This window comes from Macaca mulatta, chromosome 1 (assembly GCF_049350105.2).
Source record: "Macaca mulatta isolate MMU2019108-1 chromosome 1, T2T-MMU8v2.0, whole genome shotgun sequence".
NCBI classification, from domain to species: Eukaryota; Metazoa; Chordata; class Mammalia; order Primates; family Cercopithecidae; genus Macaca; species Macaca mulatta.
Genome location: NC_133406.1, coordinates 176,154,168 through 176,178,877, shown reverse-complemented (window position 1 = coordinate 176,178,877; position 24,710 = coordinate 176,154,168). Strand labels below are relative to the sequence as shown.

General features: G+C 43.3%; 1 protein-coding gene across 4 annotated transcripts in view; it reads left to right on the top strand.

The window, feature by feature from the left end:
- Positions 1-3,254: 3,254 nt before the first annotated feature.
- Positions 3,255-24,710, top strand: part of CACHD1 (cache domain containing 1) — a 226,820-nt gene continuing 205,364 nt past the window's right edge. For all 4 annotated transcript variants that reach the window (XM_028832884.2, XM_015141703.3, XM_077954745.1 and 1 more), the window contains exon 1: positions 3,255-4,067. Coding sequence is in view for 2 of the 4 variants with exons in the window: in XM_015141703.3 (XP_014997189.1) it covers positions 3,870-4,067 (198 nt within the window). In the remaining 2 variants the exon portion in view is untranslated. The remainder of the gene's footprint in view (positions 4,068-24,710) is intronic.

Sequence of the window (24,710 nt, the reverse complement as noted above, 5' to 3'; positions counted from 1 at the left end):
TATTTCTGCCATGCCTTAGGTGCTATAGATTGGTTGCCTTGATGTCACATATCTACCCTGGTCCTATCAGTTGACCCCTGCAGGGAAAGAATCAACTAGTACTGAGCAGAGGTTGATGGGTAGGACAATTTCACTTATATGGTTGAGGAACATTAAGGATTGGCAGTTTATCACACAGTAAGGTTTTATTGGTGTATCACGTACCAGTATACATGTGGGTAAATGTTCTCTCTGACGTCAGACTAGTAGCTCAGAGCTTTTGATTTGGTGTTTGAAGGCCCAGATTTGCATACTGACACCACCATCTAAAAGTTGTATTACCTTGGGCAAATAACTTTATTTCTCTGAGGCTTTTCTCTGTTGGCAACATAGGAATAGCCACATGTTCTTTTCTGGGTACTGAGAACCTCCTGGCTGTAGACACTGGGCTAAATAGAGCTCCAGGATGCATAAGTTACCATCCTGGGAAGCTTGCTTGCAGTCCAGCAGTGGTTCCTAAGACTAATGTCAGGGCGGGGAAGGCGGTCTATAAAATGCATATTCCAGGACCCACCCCCCACCTCCAAAGATTCTGCTTTAGTAGACCTGGAATAGAGCACACGATTTGCAGTTTATTAAGTATCCTGAGGCTAGTGTGTTTGATGGATCACACTTTGAGAAACAAGGTGGAGAAATCAAAGCTTTCAAGTGGAAAATCACAATGCTGCTTGTTAAGTGTTGGGGGCACATTAAGTGCTGAGAGAAGAACCAAGAGCTTTGCAGCACCAAAGGAGGAGCCATAAACTCTGTGGGGGTAGATGTCACAGAAATGACACCTCAGCTGAATAGGGGACCTAGCAAGTAGAGAGAAGGCGAAGACTTTTGTGGATGCCGGAAAGGTGTTTTCTAGGGGTGGTGAGGAAACTGAGGGGTACAGTGACTACAATAAGGCCAGAAGAGCAAACAGGCCAGAGCACAAAGGGCTTTGTTTGTTAAGTTTACTTATCTGTGATGGTGCATCAGAAATGTTTAGATTAGTGAATGACAAGTTGAGATTTGACTTTTAGAAAGTTGATTTTGACTTCTATGTGAAGAATAGAATGAAGGGGAACAGAAAGACTGCACAGAGACCCATGAGGAGACTGGTCATAATACAGGCGAGCTGCGATGAGGAACTGAAGTCAGGCCATGGGATGCAGATGGAGAGTGGCGGATGGACACGGGAGATATGTTGGGAGCTGGGGTGGATAGAGAGTGGGTACCTAGCTTGCAGAGTGGCTGACATCCACCTATATTTGCAGCCAGACATGGATTTAGGTGGAACATGGGGGAAAGCAGTAATGAGTTTTCATTCAGGTATATCTAGTAGGGAAGTCAGGAACTTGCTAGAAAAATGGAGATCCAGTTGAGCTTTATTTAGAAGTATGACAAACTCTAGTGTTTTAATGCTAATTGAAGGCATAGGTGTGGTTGAGAGTCCTCAAAAAGAAGAAACTTAGAGTGAAAAAAAGGTGACAGTGGATTAGAATCCCAAGAAATAGGACCTCAAGAAATACCAACATATAAAAGATGGGCAATACATGCCTATTGTGAAGGCATTTCAGAAGGAGTTTAGAGATGTGTGACACCTTGGTAATGGTAAACTTAAAGAATCGAATACAAAAAATAATGCTAGCTGTCATTATTATTTTTGTTCTTTGCTCTTCAACTAATCACATGAACTAATATGCTTTGTCTTGCTGAGTGTCATGTCAAAGGTACAACAATTAAAAAAAACAGAAGTTAAAGGATCATCTTTCTAACAAATGTCAGCTCAACTCCAGGAATAGAAGACACACAGATAGGTTTTTATCCCATTATTAACTCAAGAATAAATTTCCCAGTACTACTATGTGCTTGTGTGGATGATGTGGAGGTGAAGGGATTGGTCCCCACACTCAACATGCTTGCCTTAGTATGTAAAACAAACATCACAGGCCGGGCACAGTGGCTCACACCTGTAATCCCAGCACTTTGGGAGGCTGAGGCAGGTGGATCACCTGAGGTCAGGAGTTCGAAAGCAGCCTGGCCAACATGGCGAAACCCTGTCTCTACTAAAAATACAAAAATTAGCAGGGGAGTTGAGAATAGAAAAGTGATCACAATGAGGTAAAAATGGGCCAGGGAGAGCTTACAAGAGAAGATGAGTTTTTTAATACAATATAGTCAAAGATGTAAAACAGAAGGTTCTGCTGTAAAATGAAAAGAGCCCGAAATCCAGGTTCTAATCCTGCTACCACCTCTGCTAGGTAACCCTGGACTAGTCCTTTAACTTGCCAGTGTTGGCTCTGTTCTCCAGGAACCTGCAAGCAGCAACCACACAGGGCTTGGAAGGGAGAGTGGCTGTTCTCCATACACACCCGGTTGACTTGTTCCAGGTGCTTCCAACAGGTGATTTCTCACCGAGCCTGAGCCAGGAGTCAGGGACAAACAGGAAGGTTACCCTTGCCTCTCCATGCTAGGCAGAACAGGTGTGTGCGCGGTGGACTCCGGTTCAGTCGTTCTTTTTCTTTCTTTCTTCTTCTTCTTTTTTTTTCTTCTTGTTTTTGATGGGATCAGATGGTTCCTTTCCAAAGAGAGACAGAGAGAACTGTGTCTTGTTTAGGAACAAGAGCCTTGGAGTAAGACTTGTGCTTAAACTCTGGATTTGTTTCTTATCCCCTGAGTGACCTTTGGCAATTTATTCCACCTCTCTAAGCCTCAGTCTTTGTTACCTAAAAAATTGGGATAAAGATACGTATCTCCTATGGCATGTCGCGGAGATTATGATAATATGCACACCCCCGAGCCCGGTGCCGGGCACACGGTGGCTGGTTCCAACAGAAATCTGTGGGTGGAACGCTGGCTAGTCATTGTGATGAATAACATCGAGGAGAGGGAGTGGACCTACACATGGCAGTCCCCTTCTTCCCCAACCGCTGCCAGGCAGACAGCCAGCGTCCTAGAACTTAAAGGACTTTTCGATGGGTGGAACCTGGGCCGGGTGGGCTCCCTGGCGCGGACGGAGGCGGGGAACGCTGGCGGGGGTCTACCTCTCCAGCCACGGGAAGGTCCGTGGGCTCCCCTGCCCGGGCTGGGCCGGTCCCCAAGCAGAGAGAGAGGCTGATCCCCGGCCCCCGGCGTCCCGGGGGGCAGATTCTGAGGCGGGAGCCAGGGAGAGAGAGGAGGGGCAACCGGGGGAATTTCCCCGCCTCTCTCGCTAGTTCCATAAATCTCCGCAGCCGCCGCGGCGGCCCAGCCGGGAAGTGCACAGAGCCGGAGCGCAGCCTGGTGGCACCAGACGCCTCCCTTTCCCCACGGCTTGCTTTCTTTCTTTCAGTTGTGTGGGTTTGTGAAGCCTTCCCTTTCCCTCCTCGCTCGGGTGGCTGCCCCAGCCTCGCAGCCCGGCCGCCGCTCCTCCTCCCCGGGGCCGCCTCCCGCCCTCGCCGCTGCCTGCTAGCTGCGCCGGGACTCGCAGGAAGCGAGAGCCCCGCGGCTCGGCTCGGGCTCCGACTCCGACTCCGATTCCGACTGTCAGCCTCGGGCCCCGCGCACCCCGGCCTGCGGGCGCCCCGGCTCTCGGAGACGCCCTCTGCGCCGCGGGGGCCGGGTGGGCGCCGGGCTCCGGGGACCGCTCGGGCGGCCGCCTCCTCCCCCCACCGCCGCGGAGCCCTGCGATGGTGGCCGCCCGCGCTCCCGCGCTGTAGCCGGGCGCCTCCTAAGTTTGGGAGCCGCCGCCACCGCGACGCGGAGCCGAGCCTGCAGCAGAGGAAGAAAGTTTTGCGGGGTGCGCCGAGCGGGCCCTGGGCGCACCTCCCGCGGCCCGCTTCCCCGCGCCCGGAGCCCGTCGGCGGGGAGTTGAGGGAGGCAGCATGGCCCGCCAGCCGGAGGAAGAGGAGACGGCCGGGGCCCGGGCGCTGCGGCCGCCCCTCTGGCTGCTCTGCCTGGTCGCGTGCTGGCTTCTGGGCGCCGGGGCCGAAGCCGATTTCTCCATCCTGGACGAGGCGCAAGTGCTGGCGAGCCAGATGCGCAGGCTGGCGGTCGAGGAGCTGGGGGTCGTCACCATGCAGGTAAGTGGCCCTCGAGCTGGCCAGACATCCCGCCTTTCTCCTTTGCGCAAAGCCCCATCCCACTTCCCGGTACAAGTCCCCTGGACTGTGTGCATCGGCTCCTTGCATGCACAGAGCCCGGCTTCCCGTCGGACCCCTCTGTCCTCTGTACAGACCCCCTGACAATACACCAACTCTTCTTCCATGCACTCGTCTACCCCTGCCCTTCTCTTCTGCAGAATCCCCTGCCCTTTGCACGGAACCCACTTGACCCTGCACAGCCCCGCTCTTCTGAGTACCAGCTCCTTCATCTCGTCAAGGATTCTTCAGTTTCCTCGCACCTCTTTTCTAATTTGCACCCATTTCCCATGCAGGCTTGTTTTCACCCTGCCACCCCTGCAGACTCCCCTCCCTCTTTGTGTCCCCATCCCAGAGCAGCCAGCCCCGTCTGGCTCGGACGATTTTCCGAACTCCCCACCCTACCCCCTTGACCGCGTCCTCGCGTCCCCCCGACCGAGGCGCACCGATGGGCGCTGGGAGGGAAGGCGCCGCAGCGTACGCAGCTGCCCCGGGGACACCTAGGTCCCGGCGGAGAGCGGCCCTCCGAGAGGGCTCCGCGCTCCTTTCCCCGCCCGGGAGCATTGGGGGAGGGGCTGGCCTGGTAGATTCCCGGTAGACTCCCGACTCTAATCCTGCTGGGGGACTCTTTTTGTTGCTTTCCGCATATCCTGCTGTGGTTTGCGTGTTGTCTGCTGTATGATTTTTGTTTCGTGTGTGCCTTTTTGGGTCGAGGAGAAAGGGAGCAAAGTGAATACGGTTCCCATTTCTCCAAATTGTTTATCATGTCCATCCTCCTCTGGAGAGGAAGGGGGAGTAACAGAAAAACTGCCCACAGCTAGTAAGGAATCCTGAGGATGTTACTCACGACCAACAGTAGTAAAAATTGCTGAACACCAACCACCTGGAGATTCTTCCCCGCTGTTATTTTAATCCACTTGGCCATAAAGGCCCACTAGATTAGGAGAGGTTGAGATGACATTCCCAGCCTGAAACCTTTGCTATAACATTCTTATATAAATTAACACCATTCTCTTATACATTCTAACAATCATGGGGATGAATGTGGTCTTTGAAAGATCGAAGTTTCCAAGAATGCGTTCTTGGAATAGGTTTCTGATTTCCATCCTACTGTGACCACTCCTTCCACCTTCCACCGGGAGAGGTGTTCAAGTCACTTTTGGGATTTAGGTTTCTTACTTCTTTCTTCTTCTTCCTCATCCTCCTCTTCTCTTTTTTTCTTCCTTCTACTTCCTCCTTCTCCTCCTTCTTGTTCTCCTCCTCCTCCTTTTCTTTTTCCTTCTTCCTCCTTCTTCTTTCCACTTCCCCACACCAGTGTAATTGTAACCCACGAGGTTACAATTTTCCTGAGGCAAGTTCCACAGACCTTTTCTACTGTAGGGAAAGACCACTGGGATTATTTTTAAGGGTGACATTGAGGACTGAAGAGTGGATGGATTTTGAAAGGTAATTTTGCATTTATTTGCAGACACCCGGCCCTGAAGTGCAATGGAGTTGGGTTTTCTTGATTTGCATAATAATAGATAAGCTTTTAAGATGCATCATTCAACTATGCCGATCTTTCAGGTTCAGATTCAGTTGCAATTTTGTCCATATGCATTTTCTGATTTCTGATTATTGCTGAGTTCTTAGGAGTGAAGTGACTTTTAGAAAAGATGGAAAGCTAGGATTAAAAAAAATAGTGGTGAATGTTTCCATTCAGAGCACAAACAGAATTGTAGTTTTGCATTGAGGCACCTCTTTTAATAAAGGAAACTTAATATATTGGAGTTGTGGACTCTGGTTGTAGGATTTGTAGGCATTTGCCACCTTCACTCCATCACTAGGGCCGGACAAGAAATCTTAGGATTCTCCCCTACCACCCCCCTCCATGCCTTTTCCTTGTAAGTTAAGGACTTGCTTTTTCTAAGATGCTGACAGCCGTTTTACTGTTTCTCACCCAGTCCTTGACAAAAGGTGAAATTGGATCCCAACACATTGTCATTCAGGTAGGGATCCTAAGCAAATGTAGTTTTAAAAGCCTTCCCTGTTGAAAAAGAGACACTTCGAAAAAAAGCTCTGATCGGTGGGGGGTTTGTGCCCAAATGGCCCTTTATCTCCTCCCAACTGGCCTCTTTCTAACACCTTTGCAACCTCATTGTGGAAACGGACCTCCTGTGGACAGGGTTTTGTCTGGCAAAATGTGAAGTGGCTTCTCTCCTTTTTTGAAAGGAGACACACATACTGTATTTAAATTCTACTTCTTGAGCTGTACATTGATCTGCCACTTGCTTCTATCTGGGAAAATTGCAGAAAGTGTCTCTTTTTAATTTAGTTAGACTGGTTAAAAAAAAAGTCGAATGCAGGTTAGATTTCTGACCTTAGAACAAAGATTTTGAGCCCCATATTCTCATCTGTAAACCTTTGGGATTTGTTCAGTGGGTCTGAAATTATGTGGGTTTAGTTACCTAAAGCGTAGGTTATATAGCCCTCCCTGCAGCATGTTGGATTTTCTAGATGTGGAGCTAATCTGTTTTTCAGAGGTAAGCCTCACGTAGGCTTTAAGGTCTGACTTCCTACGAAGATGATCGGGGTGTGGGTGGAGGGGGGACAGTTGTGTCTCTTTGGAAAAGAATGTCTTCCCTTGCTTAAGGGATTGACTCCTTTCATTTGACCTTGGCATTCTGAGCATAGTACAGGCCTTTCAGGACAGCATCTCACTTTATGAGAAACATTCTATAGGTCTCTTTATATGTAAAAAGTCAATGTTCAGACTTTTATATGGCTTTTGCTGCTGAAATTCTTGAAAGACAATTTTAAAGTTTGAGAAATTACAAAGTAGCCCTCAAACCAGGCCTGCTGTTTTGCAGTATTTCGAGTGGCAGCACTTACTGCTTATAAGGAGTTGCAAGGGGGTAATTTTACAAAAACAGAAACCTAGCCTTCTTGCAGTACCATAGTTTCCCATGACGTAGTTTTTGCACTTGCTGATAGAGAAGACAGTTTGAAAAGCATCTATCTTGAAGATTTTCTTGGAAAATTCTTCAGTGGGGGCTGCCTACTCATGATTTTTGTTGTTCCTTTTCAATAATGGACAAACTGTTTTAAAAAATCTTTAAATAAGTTGTGCCAACCAATTTAGCCAGTGCGCTGGGAAAGCTGCCACTGAATACTGTTCCCCTGGCAGCAGACATCATACATCATGGATAAAAGTCAAAAACCTAATCATCATCTCCTCACTGGTCTGGTGCAGAGGAACCATGGTGGCGTTGAGGTCTGGGAGCAGTAAGTGGCTGTGTCCAGGGAGACATGTTTTTGCCTATTTATTCGTGCAACAAGTTTTTATCAAGCAGTATCTTGGAGTGGAAAGAGCCCCACATTGGGTAGGTAGAGACCTGGATTCCAGCTCTGCCATTTGCAAGATGGGTGATTTTTATCTGTAAAATTGAGGATGGTGATTCTTCCTCAAGATTTGCTCTGTGAACTTAAAGGAAATAGTGCGTGTAAAGGCATCTGTTAATGTTAAGCTGGGACGGAGAAATATTGATGGATGTGGTTGTTCTTAAATGGAGAAATAATTATTGAAAGCTTGCTGAGCATGGAGCTCTATGCTGGGTATTCAGGGGATTTTTTACAAGGACATATTCCAGCACAACTCCTTAAGGAGTTTACATTCTGGAGGAGGAGATAAGATTGCACAGGTAAACCAGCTAAATAACAATGCCTGCTTGTTAGAAGGCATATCTGGCTCTGGGAGCCATTTCGCCAGGCACTTATAAGGCCCATTTAACATTATAGGACAATACAGGCTTCCTAACAGCAAGGGCCTGGCACATGGCCAGTGCGCCTGCCTTAAAGTTAGCCCAACTCTGCCGGGCTGGGCACACTTACTATGAACTTGGCAGACAGAGCAGCAGGTTGGTCAGACAGCTGCTGGATAGGGCCTGGGAGGGAGGGAGGAGCAGTGTTTCTTCCAGTCAGGGCAGAAGAAATACCAGAAGCAAGAACTGGAGCTTCAACTCCAATTGAAGAAAAAGCAGCAGCTAGAACAGAGGCATGTTCAGGAACTGAAGGGCTCATCTGGGGCGGAAGTGTCAAAGATATAAAGCAATGTTGTAAATAGTGACTACAGCTGAAAGTAAAGAGCAAGCCTTCTTTGTATGCAGTAAAACAGCAATGCACTAAATTCATTATTCCTTTTTTTTTTTTTTTTTAAGAGACAGGATCTTTGCTGTGTTACCCAGGCTGGAGTGCAGTGATGTGATCATAATTCACTGTAACCTCAAACTCCTAGGCTCAAGCAATCCTCCTGAGTAGCTGAGACTACACGCGCATAGCACCACACCCTGCTAATATTGTTATTTTTTGTAGGTATGGAGTGTCACTGTGTTGGCCAGGCTAGTCTTGAACTGCTGGCCTCGAGTGATCCTCCCACCTTGGCTTCCCAAAGTACTGGAATTACAGGTGTGAGCTACTGTGTCTGTCCTGCATTATTCATTTTCGCATATATCCAACAAACTTTTGGGGAGCTTCTGCTCTATGAAGGGTCTTGGGTTAGATTAAACTGGCAGTCAAAGGTGACTAAAGCCTGGCCCATGCACTTAATCTCTCAACCAATGATGGAAATAGACACAAAAAGAGGCATTATGATACAGGTGGTTAGCGAGAGGCATAGAGGCGTTACACTGCAGTAGGTTAGTGCAGTGGTACAGAGAGAAACAGGATATTGTGGGAGCATAGAGGAGCCTTGCCCAAGCCCCTTTGGTGAAGTCAAAGAAGTTAGCTACTTCTCCCTTGTCCTTTTAAGTGAAATGTCCACATGCACAGGCCAGTCCTAAAATAAAGGGTAGCCAAATCAGTAGTTCATCAGATGTTTCTGATTCCTTTGGTGACACTGGACAAGGTAGCTGGTGTATCTTGAATACCTGAACAGGACTCTGACTCCTGTGCCCTTTCGTATGGCTCCCATGTTTCATTTCTTTGGCCATTATCCTAGAGCTTCTGTGGTTATTGGACATAAACATCTTGCTGGCTCTATTGTAACTGCAAGCTGGTTTGCAGTCATGTTTGGTAAGATGTGTAATTTCCTCTAAATCACATGCATCATGATAGGACAGGGCTGGTTTAGAATGATTTGAATGTGTAAATTATACAATATAGAACATTTTCGAAGGAAAAATCACCTGTGTATGCAAATAATGTGGTTTGATTCTATGCCTTGGGTACCATATAAGCCTTAGTGGAAAAACTGCTGTGTTGCTTTCTTTTGAAAATGGATATTTAGAATAGAAGAAAACTGACCATTGACAGACGGATGACTCTGAGTTGAACTTGTCAGGAATTAGCCCAAGAAAAAGCATGTTGAATGACTTCTGATAAACTGTCTCTGTTGTGCTTAGCACTTCCTCGACTTCCTTCTCACTAATGCCTATCTTAGCTGGCCTTATTCCTTGTGCTTATTATGTTTTTCCTGCCAATAGTACTTGAGTCTGGAAGGGCTTGGGGGAGGGAGTGGAGATGGTTTTACACTTCGTAACATGTTGGTGCTATTTCTGGTTGCTGCTTGAGGAGTTCCTTCCTTGAGCTTAAGTGGACTTGCAGGCAGGAACCTTGCAGAACTCTGGAATTTTGGTATTAGATGGAGTGGGATTTATTTTAGGTATGCTTGTACCTTGGAGTAAGAATTTATTGAAAGTCAAAATATGAAGGGACAACAGGGACAAGAATTTTGACTCAGCCAGTTGGTTATTAACTGTGTAACTTCTGGCATGTTATTACATCACTCTGAACTTCAATGTCTTTGCATTTCATGTAGCTGATGGTGGGAAATATACTTTAAAGGATAACCAAGTGTCTAGCTCAGGGCTTCAGGTAGGAGCAGTCAATAAACAGAAATATACATGTGAGAGCAGTTCATTTAGCGCCAGGGCACAGAACCTGGAAGGTAGTAAACATGTAGCTCCTGAGCCTGAAGGAAACTGAAATCTAATTTGTAGACCTGCAGATTTCAATATGGTCAATCCTCTGCCCCCAGGTTTTTAAGATATGGTTCACAGACCTTTGGATGTGGTGCAAAACCATGCTTGGGGCTTTCTGAAGAAAATGCTAGACCTGGCTAGTCATAGTTATTTCTTTAAACTACAAAGATTTAAAAACATATACAAAGGTAAATAAAATAGCATATGAATATCCACATACCTCTCACCCAGCTTAGACAGTTATTAACTGATGGTCAGGCTGGTTTCATTTCTACCTCTGCCTCCACTTGCTCTTCCCTCAGATTATTTTGAAGCAAATTCCGGATATCACATAATTTCATCTATGACATTTTTATTGCATCCTTATTTAATTCCTATATTTGTAATGTTTTATAATATATATAATATATTGGTATACTAGTGTATAAAATTTACAATTGACAAATAGATATAAATATTTTGGAGGTTGTTTAGGCTACACTTTTTAACAATGATGTGCCTGAATAAAACCGTTGCTGAGTCTCCTAGATTTTTGCAAATTCGCTAATACCTTTGCCCAGCAAATTCCCCAGCCTTCCCGATGTAATGCCAAGCTTCTTTGGGGAAGCTCCTCTAGGTCTATCCCTAATTGTGCTGTCTGGCCCTCGATTTCATGCCTGGATTTCCCCACAAGACTGGGAGGGTCCTTGTTTTTCTTAAAGGCTGGCATGTAGCCTAGGCACACAAACTGGACTGCTGCAACATGAACCACATCTACTGCTTGTCCCTGTTCTCTGCCTCTTCCAGAAGACACAAGAGTCAGAAAAGGACCAAGCAAGATAGCTGTAACTGGGAGAGAAGACAGGCAGATTGAAGAGGAAGAGCTGGACTAATATACGGTATCTTCTGCTCAGTCTGTCAGCAAATATTCATTGGGTTCCTCATTACACGGAGGCTGAGAGTAATAGGACATCTAGTGCCTCGCCCTAAGACCGCAGAGCTCTGTCATATCCAGAGAGGCTAAACCAACTTGGATGGCTCAAGACAATATAGAAATAAATGCTAAAATATGGGAACCCTGAGTACACCCAGGGTTGCTATATCGAATTCGTGTTTCTAGAGGTCAGTTAGACAAAACGAATGAAGTGGACCAGGTGTAGGTAAGCAGGGAGTGGTGTTGGATGTTGCAAGCTGGAGGGCTGTGCCAAGGCTGAAGGGGGGCAGGACCACTCAGCTACTCTGTTGCCCAGTAGCCATGTGGGTCCAATGTTGTCACATGACTTTGTTTTTTATGAGAAGCTGGGTGTCTGTTTTTTCCATAAAATATCTTTAAATTTTTGGCAACTAATTCAGTTTAAAAAACAAAAACAAACAAACAAACAAAAACACACACACACCATGTGGGCCAAACCAAACATGTCTGCAGGCTGGATAGGGCCAGAGGCCACCAATTTGCAGTGTCTGGGTTAGGATTATTCAGCGGATTCCAGAAAGAAAACGCAGGGGTTGTGTGCTGGTTATGGGGAGGCTGATTTATTTGTGATACAAAGAAGAACTTTCTGATAGAAGAGTTCTAGAATGGATTGCTTTGAGAGATGAACTTGTCATCATAATGACTTCAACAAGATGAAGGTTTACTTGGTGCCAGGTACTATGTTAGGTTTGAGATACCTACCTGTCAGTTAATTTCTGAGGTAATGAATGTTATGAGAGGCGTTTCGGGATGCTTGGAGAAAGTGTCAGGGATGTTAACCTATTTAAGGGCACAGAGGGATTCTGGCAGGCCTCCCTGAGAAAGTGGAATGAAGCAGGAGTTGGTTAGTCAGAGTGGACTTCCCAAAAGGCTCCTTTTTGAGGAAAAGCGTAACACCTTTGATGAGTGGAAAGATGGCATTATGGTTTTGGAGTTTAAAGAACTAGTTGGAAGAAAGGGCATAAATAGAGGTGGAGAAATAGGCAGAGGTCAAGCTGGGGGGTGTTTCTTGGATCCTTCATGTCAGTAAAGACTTGTGACATGGCAGGCAGCAGAACACTCAACTCACACTGGCAAGAAAGGAAGCTACTGCCCTATGCACTTGAAGTGTCTGGGGTAGATCTTTGGGCAGGACTGGATTAGGGCTCAAAGCATGTGGCCAGTACGCTGTTTTTGTCTCTTTGCATGCCTACTTCTTAAATAGGTTCTCCCCTCTATTTCAGTATGGCTGGCAGTAGCTTATCAATGTTTAAGTTGGGAACTAGCTGCTGCTTGTGCCTAAGTTCTTTGTATTTGGAGGTGAGGTGCTCTGAGGAGAAGAAACAAAAATCGAGAAAGCTTAGAACCTAGAAAACTCAGCCAAAGTGTCTTCAGACTCAGACACTGTTCAGCAGTCACCGGTTGCCAAGGCCTGCTACATTTCTGGGTTTTGCCTCCCCAAGTTTAGTTTGATCCTGCAAGGTGGACTCCCTGCCTCTGGTCCAAAGACAGGCTGGCTGCCCAGTGTGGTCCCTCCTGTGGAGTTGTGCAAATCCAGGCTTAGCAGACCTGCCATTTCTCCCTGATCTCTCAGATCTACAGATCACTGGCTGCTATGAGAACAGGGATGGACCAGAGAGATAGTCAAATCTGCCCCGCTTGTTTTACAAATGTTCATTTTACAGAAACTGAGACCCAGTGAGGAAGTGGCTCTCTGGAGATCATACCAGTAGTAAGTGATAGATTTAGAACTCATGTTTTGGTTTTAGTCTCTCATTTTTTGACCCTTTTCATAATATTATACTGTGGGAGCCCCCTTTTCCCCCCCATTTTTCTCTTAGAATGGAAAAGGAAACTTGATATAGTAGTATACATTCCTCTTCTGAAAAGAAAGTTTGGCTTAATGATTTAATGGCTGCGAACTTAAAGTTGATGGTCTAATTTGACAGCTGACTAGATTTTTAAGTTGCTAAATACCTAGAAGTCAGTGAGTCAGTGAAGAAAGTTAAAAAATTCTTAGACTTACTAGAATGTTGTTAGATTTTTTTAAGTGCAAACTTAACTGGTCAATAACTATCATTGTGAACCAGTACCATTGAAGCATTTTTTTTTTTTCTGAAAAGGTAAGTTATTTAAAAAATACTTTAGAGGAGGAATGACTTTGTTTTGTGTTTGTTTATGTAAAAGCCGCAGAAGAAAATTCTACCTGTAATTTTCAGGTAAAGTTCTATTTAGAAATTGGATTTTGTGACCTACCTCTCTCTCCCTAGTCATTAAGGGGATATGAAGTTGTTTCTTTCTCTCTCCTTTTTTTTTTTTTTTTTTTTTTGTGAAAATTGCAATAGGATTACTACTTTGGAGGAATGGTTCATTTAATGTGATGATGAAACAAACTAAATGTTGTTTAAATGTTTCTTTACCTTGCCCTCTTTTTTTCTGAGTTCAAAGGTAGCTTTCTGTACTTCAGATGTACACAGTCAAATGATTTCCGAGTTAATTACCGTTTGAAAAGTTCCAACACCTAAATACCAGAGTGGGGAATGTAAAAAGTAGCTTATAGTCCATATTTCTCTGGAAATAGTATGCTTTATTGTAATTGTAGAGGGGAAGCCAGGGGAGTAAATTCTTATCTTGTACATGATAATGTCTTGGTTCTCTTCCAACCATAACAGTTATTATAAAGATGCAGTCAAAGCCCAAAACGGCAGCCCCTTTTTTTTTTCTTGCTTCCCCTTGGATTTTTATTTTATTTTATTTTTGCATGGAGTATTTTTAAAGATATTCAAGGCTCTGGTGGAAGGACAGTGAAAATCGGCAAACCAGTGAAAATGAATCTGAATTTTTAATTAGGCTTTGAGTTGTTTCTTCAAAGTGTGGAGACATCATTAATGATGTAAGTCTTGTTGCATTAGCAGAGACTGACATTTTACTTCAAACGCAGAGAGTGCAGCTGTCCTGTGCAGATAAAAGTCGCCAAGTATGGAATAGCAAGGTGGATTGGTAGATAATTAGCTGTCCCACATTACTGCAGTGTGGAAGAAGCCTGCCAGTCATGGGCAGGAAGGAGGAATTATTAGCAGGAGAAAATCCAAGTGTGTCATAAAGCAATTTGGAATCACTTCAGCTGTGGCTGAGCTGATAAGGCGCATGTTAAGGAAAAACACAAACTGAGTCTAGTTTATGGTGGCCAACTTTTCTTGCTTTCTTTAAAAAAATCTTAATTCAAAAAATGAATTGCTAGAAATTAATGATCTATAAATATGCTGAAATATAGATTCATCAGTCTGCCTTGACTCTGTATATAAAAATTTAACCAGCTTACAGTAGTTTTATTTCTATGTCACTTGAAAATAAGGTGAGGATTCTATATAGGAAAAAAAATATGTTACAGAGAAGCCATGAACCCATGGCAATTACTGTGCTGTGTATTACCATTAAAAGGTATTTGAAAAAGAAAATTGGAAGTATATCATCTCTGATATAAATGTATAGTATTTATAAATGGTTTCAGGATATTTTCATGTCCATATTACTGGTAGCATATGTCTGTATATTTAAATATTTTAAGAGTTTTTCTGTGATCACTGCATTCATTTCTAGGGGACTAGAGGTGTAGAAAGACCTGTTGGGTTTCTTGTCCGTCCTCTATTATTTGCTAACTCATATGAAACTTCATGGGACTTTTTCCCCCCACTTGGATTACTCCATGTACCTCTGCCAGGATACTGGGCCTTCTTTGTCCTGACACAATCTGCTTTAATGGATTGGCTCTCTCTAAAGCCTATATTTCTCATGACATCCCAAAGACAGGACATGCTGAAATGGGTTCGTTTCCATATTCTGCTTGGCGGTGCCTGAACAAGAGCTGTCCTTGGCCACTGCAGGAGACAGCCAGTGCTTTCTGCTGCTTGTTCTGCTCCCTTTCTAGGGGACTGTTAGTCACCGAGTTGTTGCTGCCCTGAGTGGTTTTGGGGAAAAACCTGGAGAACATAGATTGGGTTGGTTGGTTGGTTTGTTTTTTGTTGCAGTCTTGGCTATTTGATCCAGAATTGGCTTCACTGAACCATTTGTGAAAAGGGGAAATTTGCCACTTCTGTAGTCTTCGGGGGTTTAGCCTGTGTGCTAATTATGAACCAAACACATTTGTTAGGAGTGTTTTAAACTTGAGATAGTATGATTTCAGATGACCATGAAAGAGGCAAATACATTATTTGCACATATTCAGATAAAAAAATGTAGGCAAGAGTTACAAGCAGTAAAACATCCTGGAGATGACTTATTAGAGCATGAGCTCTTGCAGGAAAGAACACAGAACACAGGAAAGAACACTGCGTAGTCCTGGTGGTTACCCCTGTCTGTGTCACATTATGAGGACTCAAAAATTTCTAGACCACAGACATTGCCCAGCAGCCTTTAAATGGTAGACTTTGTAACTTTTTAGTAGTTACTGTTACAAATTTAGCTTTTACTACTATGTTTAATGTGTCCATTTCATTACTTTAGAATTACTATGAAATGTCTAGGGTCTTTATCTGCTACTAAAGATTAAGAACGTTTCAGGTGAGTAGAAGTATCTGCTACAGTATCAAGCACATTAGGACTCTAAGTAGACTCTAAGTATTAGTTGGTTCTAATGTTTAATATAGTCACCTAGAGAAAGTTGGGCTACATTTAAGAATGTAAAAAATACAAAAATGATTGTGTACTTGCAAACTAATATACATGGATCTACTTTATCCTAGAGGTTAGAGTTCATTAGTTAATTCACTTCACAAATCTTTATTGAACACAGACTGTGTGCCAGGTATTATGCTTGGATTTGAGTTTATGTTGTCACAAAGAGAGAGACATGATTCCTACTGTTATAAAATATGCAGCCTGCTAGGTGAAATAGACATTAAACAAATAATCTTACAAATAAATATACGTTGTAAATTTTGAGTAATGTTATGAAGGAAATATGGGGCCTTTAGAAAGAGTACCAAGGGCAGGCTGGGCTGGGTGTGGTGGCTCACTTTGGTAATCCCAGCACTCTGGGAGGCCGAGGTGGCAGGACCCCTTGAGGCCAGGAGTTGAAGACCAGCATGGGCAACATGGTGAGACCATGTCTCTACCAAAAAAAAAAAAAAAAAAAAAGAGTGCCAAGGAGATATTTTATAAATGTAAGTCAGATATGTCATACCTCTGCTTAAAAGTCCCTAAAGGTTCTCATCTGACTCAGTACAATCCTGAATTACTGGTGGCCTTCGCAGCTGGATGTGATCTGGCCCCTTCCACCTTTGTGACCTTATCTTTTACCTCCCCTCCCCCTTGCATATAACTCTGTTCTTTCAGCACTCTAAGCACATTCCTGACCCAGAACCTTTGAACTTGCTGCTCCTCTTGCTTGAGAACAGCAAGAAGTATCCTTGCCAACCCTCTTTGAAACAGCACCTCCCTTGCCCTTCCTCACTGTTTCCTACCCTGTTTCTTTTAGTGTTCGTCATGCCCCCTAACCTCTCACAGGTAAGCACTGTGTTGTTCAATGCTATATTCCTGTAGAATGGTGATTGGCTCTTAGAAGTACTCAGTAAATCATTATTGGACAAGGGTGAGCGGGAGCGACAACTCTAAAAGGGAATCTGAAGCAGTGATGGAAAGGAGGAGCCAATCAGGGGAGGGGCTGGGGGCCAAGCCGAAGGAGGAACCAATCAAGGGAGACGTTGGGAGGGGACATGGCAGAAGGAGGAGCCAACCAGGGAGAGGTTTAGCGGGTCTAGCATTCCAGCAGAAGGAAGAGGCTTTGTAGAGGTCTTGAGAGATAGGACCTTGGTGTAGTTTAAAAACTGAAAGCAAGCCAGGCGGCTGACGGCATATGAGCAGAAGGGTGGTGCTAAGGGAGGAATTTGGATTCTTATTCCTCGTCAATTCAGGTATATTTCCCAGTAACTCTTTTAGTCGTGGCCAAAAGTGTACAGTTCTGTGGCATTAAATACTTTCATATTGTCGTGCAACCGTCATGACCATCCATCTCTAGAACTTTTTCATCTTCCCAAACTCTGTACCATTGAATAATAATGCCCCATTCCACCCTCTCGCCAGTTCCTAGCAAATCACTGTTCTACTTTCTGTCTCTCTGAATTTGGCTACTCTAGGCACCTCATAAAAGTGGAATTAAACAATATTTGTCCTTTTGTGACTGACTTATTTCACTTGGCATAATGTCTTCGGGGTTCATCCATGTGTAGCATGTGTCGGAATTTCCTTTCTTTCTAAGGCTGAATAATATTCCATTGTGTGTATATGCCACATTTTGTTTATCCGTCCATCCATCAATGGACAGTTGACTTGCTTCCACCTTTTGGCTACTGTGAATAATGCTACTATAAACATGAGTGTACAAATATCAGTTTGAGTCTGCTTTCAGTTCTTTTGAGCATGTGCCCAGAAGTGAAATTGCTAGATCATATGGTAATTCTGCTTAATTGTTTGAGAAACTGCCATACTGTTTTCCATAGTGGGTGTACCATTTTAAAACTTTCCCACCAGCAATGCACAAGGGTTCTAATTTCTTCCCCTCCTTACCAGTACTTGTTTTTTGTTTGGTTTATTTGTTTTACAGTAGCTATCCTAATGGGAGTGAAAATACACACTGTTTGTTGAAGTTTCATGAATTTTGAAAATGCAGTCATGTAACCAACACCACAGTCAAGATATACAACAGTAACACCGCTCCCCAAAATTATCTGATGCTGCACCTTTATAGTCAGTCCTTTCCCCACCTGAAACTCCTGGAAACCATCGATATATTCTCCATATCTATAGTTTTGCCTTTTCCAGAAAAGGATAAATGGAAACATTATGATATGTATTTTGAGTCTGGCATCTTTCATTTAACACAGTGCATTTGAGATTCATCCATGTTGTATGTATCAATAGTTAATTCCTTTTTATTGCTGAGTACCATTCTATTGTACAGATATGCCACAGTTTGCTTATCCATTCACCAATTAAAGAACATTTGAGTTTTTGGTAGTTTTTTGTTTTGTTTGTTTTGCTTTGAGACAGGGTCTTTCTCTGTCACCCAGGCTGGAGTGCAGTGGCATGATCACAGCTCACTGTAGCCTCCACCTCCTGGGCTCAAGTGATCCTCCCATCTCAGCCTCTTGAGTAGCTGCGACCACAGGCATGCACCATCATGCCCGGCTAATTTTTGTATTTTTTGTAGAGATAGGGTTTCACCATATTGCCCAGGCTGGGAGTTTTTTGATGTTTCAAATCTACTATTACACATTCAGGGTTTAATAGCGGTTTTGGGTTGAATATAAGTTTTCATATTTCTAGGGGTGGAATTACTATGCCATATGTTAAGTGTGTGTTAAACTTTATAAGAAACTGCCAGTCTGTTTTCCAAAGGGGCTGTATTACTTTGTTTCCCCACCAGCAATGTATGAAAAGTCCTGGTTGCTCCACAGCCTCACCACAACTTAGTAGAATCTGTCATTTTAATATTAGTCATTATAAAATGTGTGAAGTGGTATCTCATTGTGGTTTTAGTGAATATTTCTCTTTTTTTTTTTTTTTTTTTTTTTTGAGACGGAGTCTCGCTCTGTCACCCAGGCTGGGGTGCGGTGGCCGGATCTCTGCTCACTGCAAGCTCCGCCTCCCGGGTTTACGCCATTCTCCTGGCTCAGCCTCCCGAGTAGCTGGGACTACAGGCGCTCGCCACCTCGCCCGGCTAGTTTTTTGTACTTTTTAGTAGAGACGGGGTTTCACCGTGTTAGCCAGGATGGTCTCGATCTCCTGACCTCGTGATCCGCCCGTCTCGGCCTCCCAAAGTGCTGGGATTACAGGCTTGAGCCACCGCGCCCGGCCTAGTGAATATTTCTCTAATGAACAATTATGCTGAGCATTTTTTTCATGTGCCTATTTGCCATTAGTGTATCTTTTTTGGTGAAATATCAAAACCTTTGCTAATTTTAAATTGGGCTGTTTATTATTGATTTTTAAATAATTTAGTGATTTTTATTAAATTTGTCGCATTATGCAGTGAGCACCACTATCTGGTTTTATAACATTTCCATAACCCAAAAAAGTTTTCATATATTAATTTATTGTCGAGTTTTGAGAGAGCGTGCGCGCTCACACGTATGTATTCAGACGTGCTTTTTATGTTCGGGATGAGAGCCGAATTCTACTACTACAAATTGGTTTTCTTTCAAATGACATTGTTCTCAAAGGAAATTTGCTTTTATTGTTTAAATAGTAATGACATCCAGGATCAGAAATAATAAAGTGTAGGCCGGGCGCGGTGGCTCAAGCCTGTAATCCCAGCACTTTGGGAGGCCGAGACGGGCGAATCACGAGGTCAGGAGATCGAGACCATCCTGGTTAACACGGTGAAACCTCGTCTCTACTAAAAAAATACAAAAAACTAGCCGGGCGAGGTGGCGGGCGCCTGTAGTCCCAGCTACTCGGGAGACTGAGGCAGGAGAATGGCGTAAACCTGGGAGGCGGAGCTTGCAGTGAGCTGAGATCCGGCCACTGTACTCCAACCTGGGCGGCAGAGCGAGACTCCGTCTCAAAAAAAAAAAAAAAAAAAAAAAAAAAGAAATAATAAGTAATCCAGGGTATATGCAAATCTTCAAGAGAGCTGTGGGTTTTGCAGTTCTTGTTTGCAGCTAAAAACAAAGCATTATTTAGGATTTTTGGATCAATGTGGCCTGCATAGAATCTTGGGCTTAGTCAGTCAGTCAATCTGTAAGAAACTGTAGATTGAACTTCTGTTATGCACAAGCACAGCTTTGGGAGCTGGGACTGCCTTTGAGGAGCTTACATTCTTATAAGAGGGAGATAAATATTTAAACATGTAAACGCTAAGTACAGGTAATGTTGAACCCTGACCAGTTCTGTGAAGAACATAAAGTAGGTTAACATGGAGTTCAAAGAAGGCCTCTTGGGGGTGCTGCTATTTGAATGGAGGCGTGAATGATGATTGGTAGCAGCCTGGGAGGACCTGTTGTAAGGAATAAAGCATACAGAGACCTGTGGAGGGAAGGAGATCAGTGTGTGTGAAGGGCTGAACAAAGGCGCTGAAGAAAATTGGGAATAAAGGAAGATGAGTGAGGATAGGATCACTGTGGAGAACAAGTTTGGATTTTGTTCTGGCTGAAATGGGAAGCCACTGGAGGGTTTTAGGCACAAAAACAAGGGAGTTGGCTTTTGCTTAGAAGGATCCCTCTGGCTGGTTCCATTTCTTTCTCTCACTCTCTTGGCTCTATCACCCTCTGGCTGTCAGTTTATCCTCAGGCTGGTTTTGCCTGTAGTAAAATGAGTGCAGTGATGCTAGGCTTCCCAGAGGTACAGGACACTCTTCAGGAGAAGAGGGCATCTTTCTCCCCCCTAGGCTTTGAAGGATGGCTTGGGCTCACTCTGACTGGACCTTAGTGGAATACAAGAGAATGGGATTACATTAGTTTATGCCAGTCAGGACCTACTCCTGCAGCCTAAACCTCCTAGAAGTGGGTTGATTCTACTCACATTTTATGACCTACACAATCCAGTGATTTGGATAGCAGAGAGGTGACACCAATATTTACTACAATTATCGCTGTTACCATTCCACTGGCAGTAGAATACAGGGAATGATTTTGATCATTTTGGCTAGTGTCTTGGTTATGCTGGACCTCCTCTTTTTTTGAAAAAAAAATGTAACTGATTATCTACTTAGCACCTGCCATACCTAATTTCAAGACAGACATGAAACATAGGAAGTGCATGGTGGTGTTACATCAACAATAGTGCTTGGAACTGCTTAATTCATTTGGTTAGTAGGAGAATTCAAATCAATTGGTTTAGAAGGCAATTCTAATACTTTATATATTTGAATACAATTTCAACTTTTTGTAAGGTGATGTGATTGTGGTTTGGAATTGCCCATGTTGGTGGGATTTACATTTTATAAACATATTATTACAGATACAGCTTAAAAACATAATATGTTTTATAGGTAGAACTGGGTTTTTCAGTAGCTGGTGGTAGATGCTTTTATGATTTGTGTTTTGTAAGTTTCAGTTCTTTGACCATCTCTGTTTGTTCATCTCTAATTTCTGGTTGGCTGTGTCTGTTCTGTGATGATACTGAGAAAAGTTACAAAGAGAATTGCTACTTTTGGATGTGGTTTTTAAACAGCCTGCAATCATTTCATCTAGTTAGTGAAACTAAAATACATGATTTTTATAAATGATTTTTGAGAGGTTTGTAGTTACCAAAACAAAATCTACTCTGGACAGTTATAGAGGATTCATTGTACAGAGAATCTCATTATGACATAGTAAAATATTATTAAGGAGGTAAAGCATGAAAAACATCCTTTTTGAGTTTATTTTCCTCATAAAAGTTTGTCTTCTATTTGATGCAAATCAAGATTGTATAGGACTTGCAGGTAACCTGGTAAATTTCTTGTTGAATTTTCATTTAGTGTTTTTGCTCATAAATTATTGAAGTGAGAGTATTGTGCTACTATTTCCCAAAATGTCTGACATTGAATGAAGAGGTGGGAGGTCTACTAACATAACAACATGTTCCTCCATTATTCTTTCTTTCAATACACATTGTGCATACAACCTGCCAAGTTGTATGTCTTATCCAGTGAATTCAGGTATCTTCCATTTCATTAGAATTTGACTTTTATACACTGATTCTCTTAGTTACAAGACTGAGATCAAAATTGTGTAGATAAACATTGAGCTATTCTTACTTTTATCATCACATTAGAATTCTGTAAATGCCTTTTTCCTCAAAGCATTCACATCACTGTAGAACACCTTTAAAATATTAGAAATGATTCTCATGTTGAAACAATTTAACCAGGAAAATTAAGTGAATGAGAAACTAAATAATTATTTAACATATATTTAAAGTCTGTTACTAGCCAGGTACTCTGGTAGATACCTAGGATAGAAAAGTCAACCAGATACAGCCCTGTTTTCCTGGAGTAAACATTCTACTGGGGGATTAGTTAGTAAGCAGGCTGGGAACAGCAGGGGATGAGGGTCAGCTCCGGGAAATCATGGGAAATTGTTCATAAGCAATGGTGGAGATTTTTGCTTGATGGATGCCCATGGGTCATGTTCCCTGGAGGACTGTGTTTGAGGGATTAAGTCTTTTTAAGCTAGTCTGTCCCAAGCTATATTTCTTATTTATGGCATTTTTAGACAGCCCACAAGTGGCCTGTAAACAATTACTATGCTTCATTCTTCCTCTGTGTGTTTTCTATAAACCTTCAACTTGGTTTTTTATTTCCTTCTTATAACTGAGCTGCCAGTTGCCCTGAGACTTTTTCCATTTTCCACTCTCCCAGGACTGCCCTGCCAGGAATGCTTACCTTTGTAGGCTTTGTGGATGTGCTTTTGAAGGAGGAGTTGAGTCCTCCAAACTAAAAGCCATTTTTAAGTAGTGCAGAGACCTTCCCCAGAGGAGGCGAGAGATATGGACGGTTCCAGCAATCCCCAGTTTACAAAGAGTCTGGCTTTCCATGCTCATTTCAGAGTCTGTTGTCTGGAACAATTCACCTAGAGGGGTTATAAAAGCAGACCCCACTCTCAGGCCAACTCACAAAAGCCTGTTTAGGAGAAATGGGATTTTAATCCAAGCTCTCTTGCTATCCTTCTGAACGTCAGGTTTCTTACTGTAAAAATCAGGGCTGTTTCCACCATTGTTGTACAGTTAAATGAGATGAGGTTTGTAAGAATATCTAGCACAATGCCTGATGCCAGAGGTCTCAGGAAGTGTTTGCTTTTTCTTCATGTGAGGATACGTAATGCTAAGTCTTCAGAATTTTGTACTCTACTCCCCACTTCTAGATTTGAGCAGCCAGGAAGAGTCCTGGTTGTGTGGGGATAATAGATGGGGAGGATGTTATTAAGGACGAGGAAAAGGGGAAGTGTTATAATATTATTAGTTCCTATTTATTGAGCATTTACTATGCGTTGCATACCATGCTAAGCACAGGTAAGTATTGGCTATTATTACCTAACTCATACATACCCCAGTGGACCAAGCTGGATGTCAGAACGTCCATTCCTAATTACCTTAGCCAAAGGGAGTGGTGCAAAGGTACCTAATTCCCTTGGCCAGAGGTACAAATAGCTCTACCTCAGCCCCTGCCCACTTTCAATGATGACCCTGTCCACTGATCAGGAATAACTATTTGGGGATATTTTTGTCTGTCACTAAGCAGTTTCAGCAAAAAGGAAGATATTTTTCAAATTCCCAAAGGGCAGAAGCAGCCCTCTCTCTGGTACTGCAGGTCTGACTGGGCATGGTTTCCTCTTGAAATGTCTCCTTGTGATGTTATAACTTAAAAGATGGAGGGCTGTTTGATCCAAGCCCAGGATTTGTTGGCTACAGGGTTTTCGTTAATAGAAAACATTCATGCACCTCTAGGGGGGAGAAATTAAAGCACATACTTCTTCCTGTTTGACCTTCGAACCCTTGCCATTTACATCAAACACTTGCTGGGAGAGAAAGCTAATTTAATAAACTGTGATAGCTTCTTCTCTAACAAGCCTCATTTTAAACTTGGCATTTTCTCCTCAAGCTGATGAGTTTCCATCTTCTCAGAAGATGTGTGTACCCTTCAGACATCTGAGGGGAGAGAATGTACTTTGTGGGTGGTGCAATGCTTTGCTAACATCATGTTCTCCCTTCAGTGAGTTTCAGAAATATCTCACCTTTTAAGAACAATCACAAAGGAGTCGTGCAAAGGGAGAGTGACTTGGCTTCAGCAAGCCTCAATTTCTTGATTTGTAAAATAGGGATTTTACCCTACCTCAAAGGGTTGTAGTGAAGACCAAAAGCAACAATTTATATAAAAGTACTTCGTATCATGCTTTTTCAGTTATAACCTTTTATTCTCAGGGAAGTCAGCAAATGCTGGTGGGAACATAGGTGCAGAGCAGCAACATTTTCTCTCTTCAAACATGGACTGAAAATTCTTGCCCTTTAATTTGCAGAAAACCCCCATCCTATGGGGTTCTCGTGTAAAAATTAAAAGAGAAAACTCTAGAAAAATCTTTGCTTAAATAACTTTTAAAAAGTAAATTATTTAATCTGCCTAAAATCTAGAGACCAGTATGATATGACTGTAATACTAACAATGTCTAAAATTTGTTACCCTGCTTAAATTTGTGCAAGGATTGCTCTCAAATGGTCCAAACTATAAACATGCAGTCCATGAATGCCAAGGTCCCTCTATGGAGTAACTGACCCAAAGCACTGGGAAAAGAAGTACCTTTCTTCAAGGACTGCTTCCTCTCCTTTTTTTTATAAAGAAATGGTCTCCCTCTGTATTACTCTGTTTTTACACTGCTATAAAGAATTACCTGAGACTGGGTAATTTATAAAGAAAATCAGTTTAATTGACTCACAGTTTTGCATGGCTGGGGAGGCCTCAGGAAACTTACAATCATGATGAAAGGCAAAGGAGAAGCATGGCATGCCTTACATGGCGACAGGAGAGAGAAAGAAGAGCAAGGGGGGAAGCGCCACACTTTTATACCATCAGATCTCGTGGGAACTCAAGAACCACAAGACCAGCATGGGGGAAATCCACCCCCATGATTCAGTCACCTCCCTCCAGGACCCTCCCCTGACACATGGGAATTACAATTTGACGTGAGATTTGGGTGGGAACACAGATTCAAACCATATCACCTC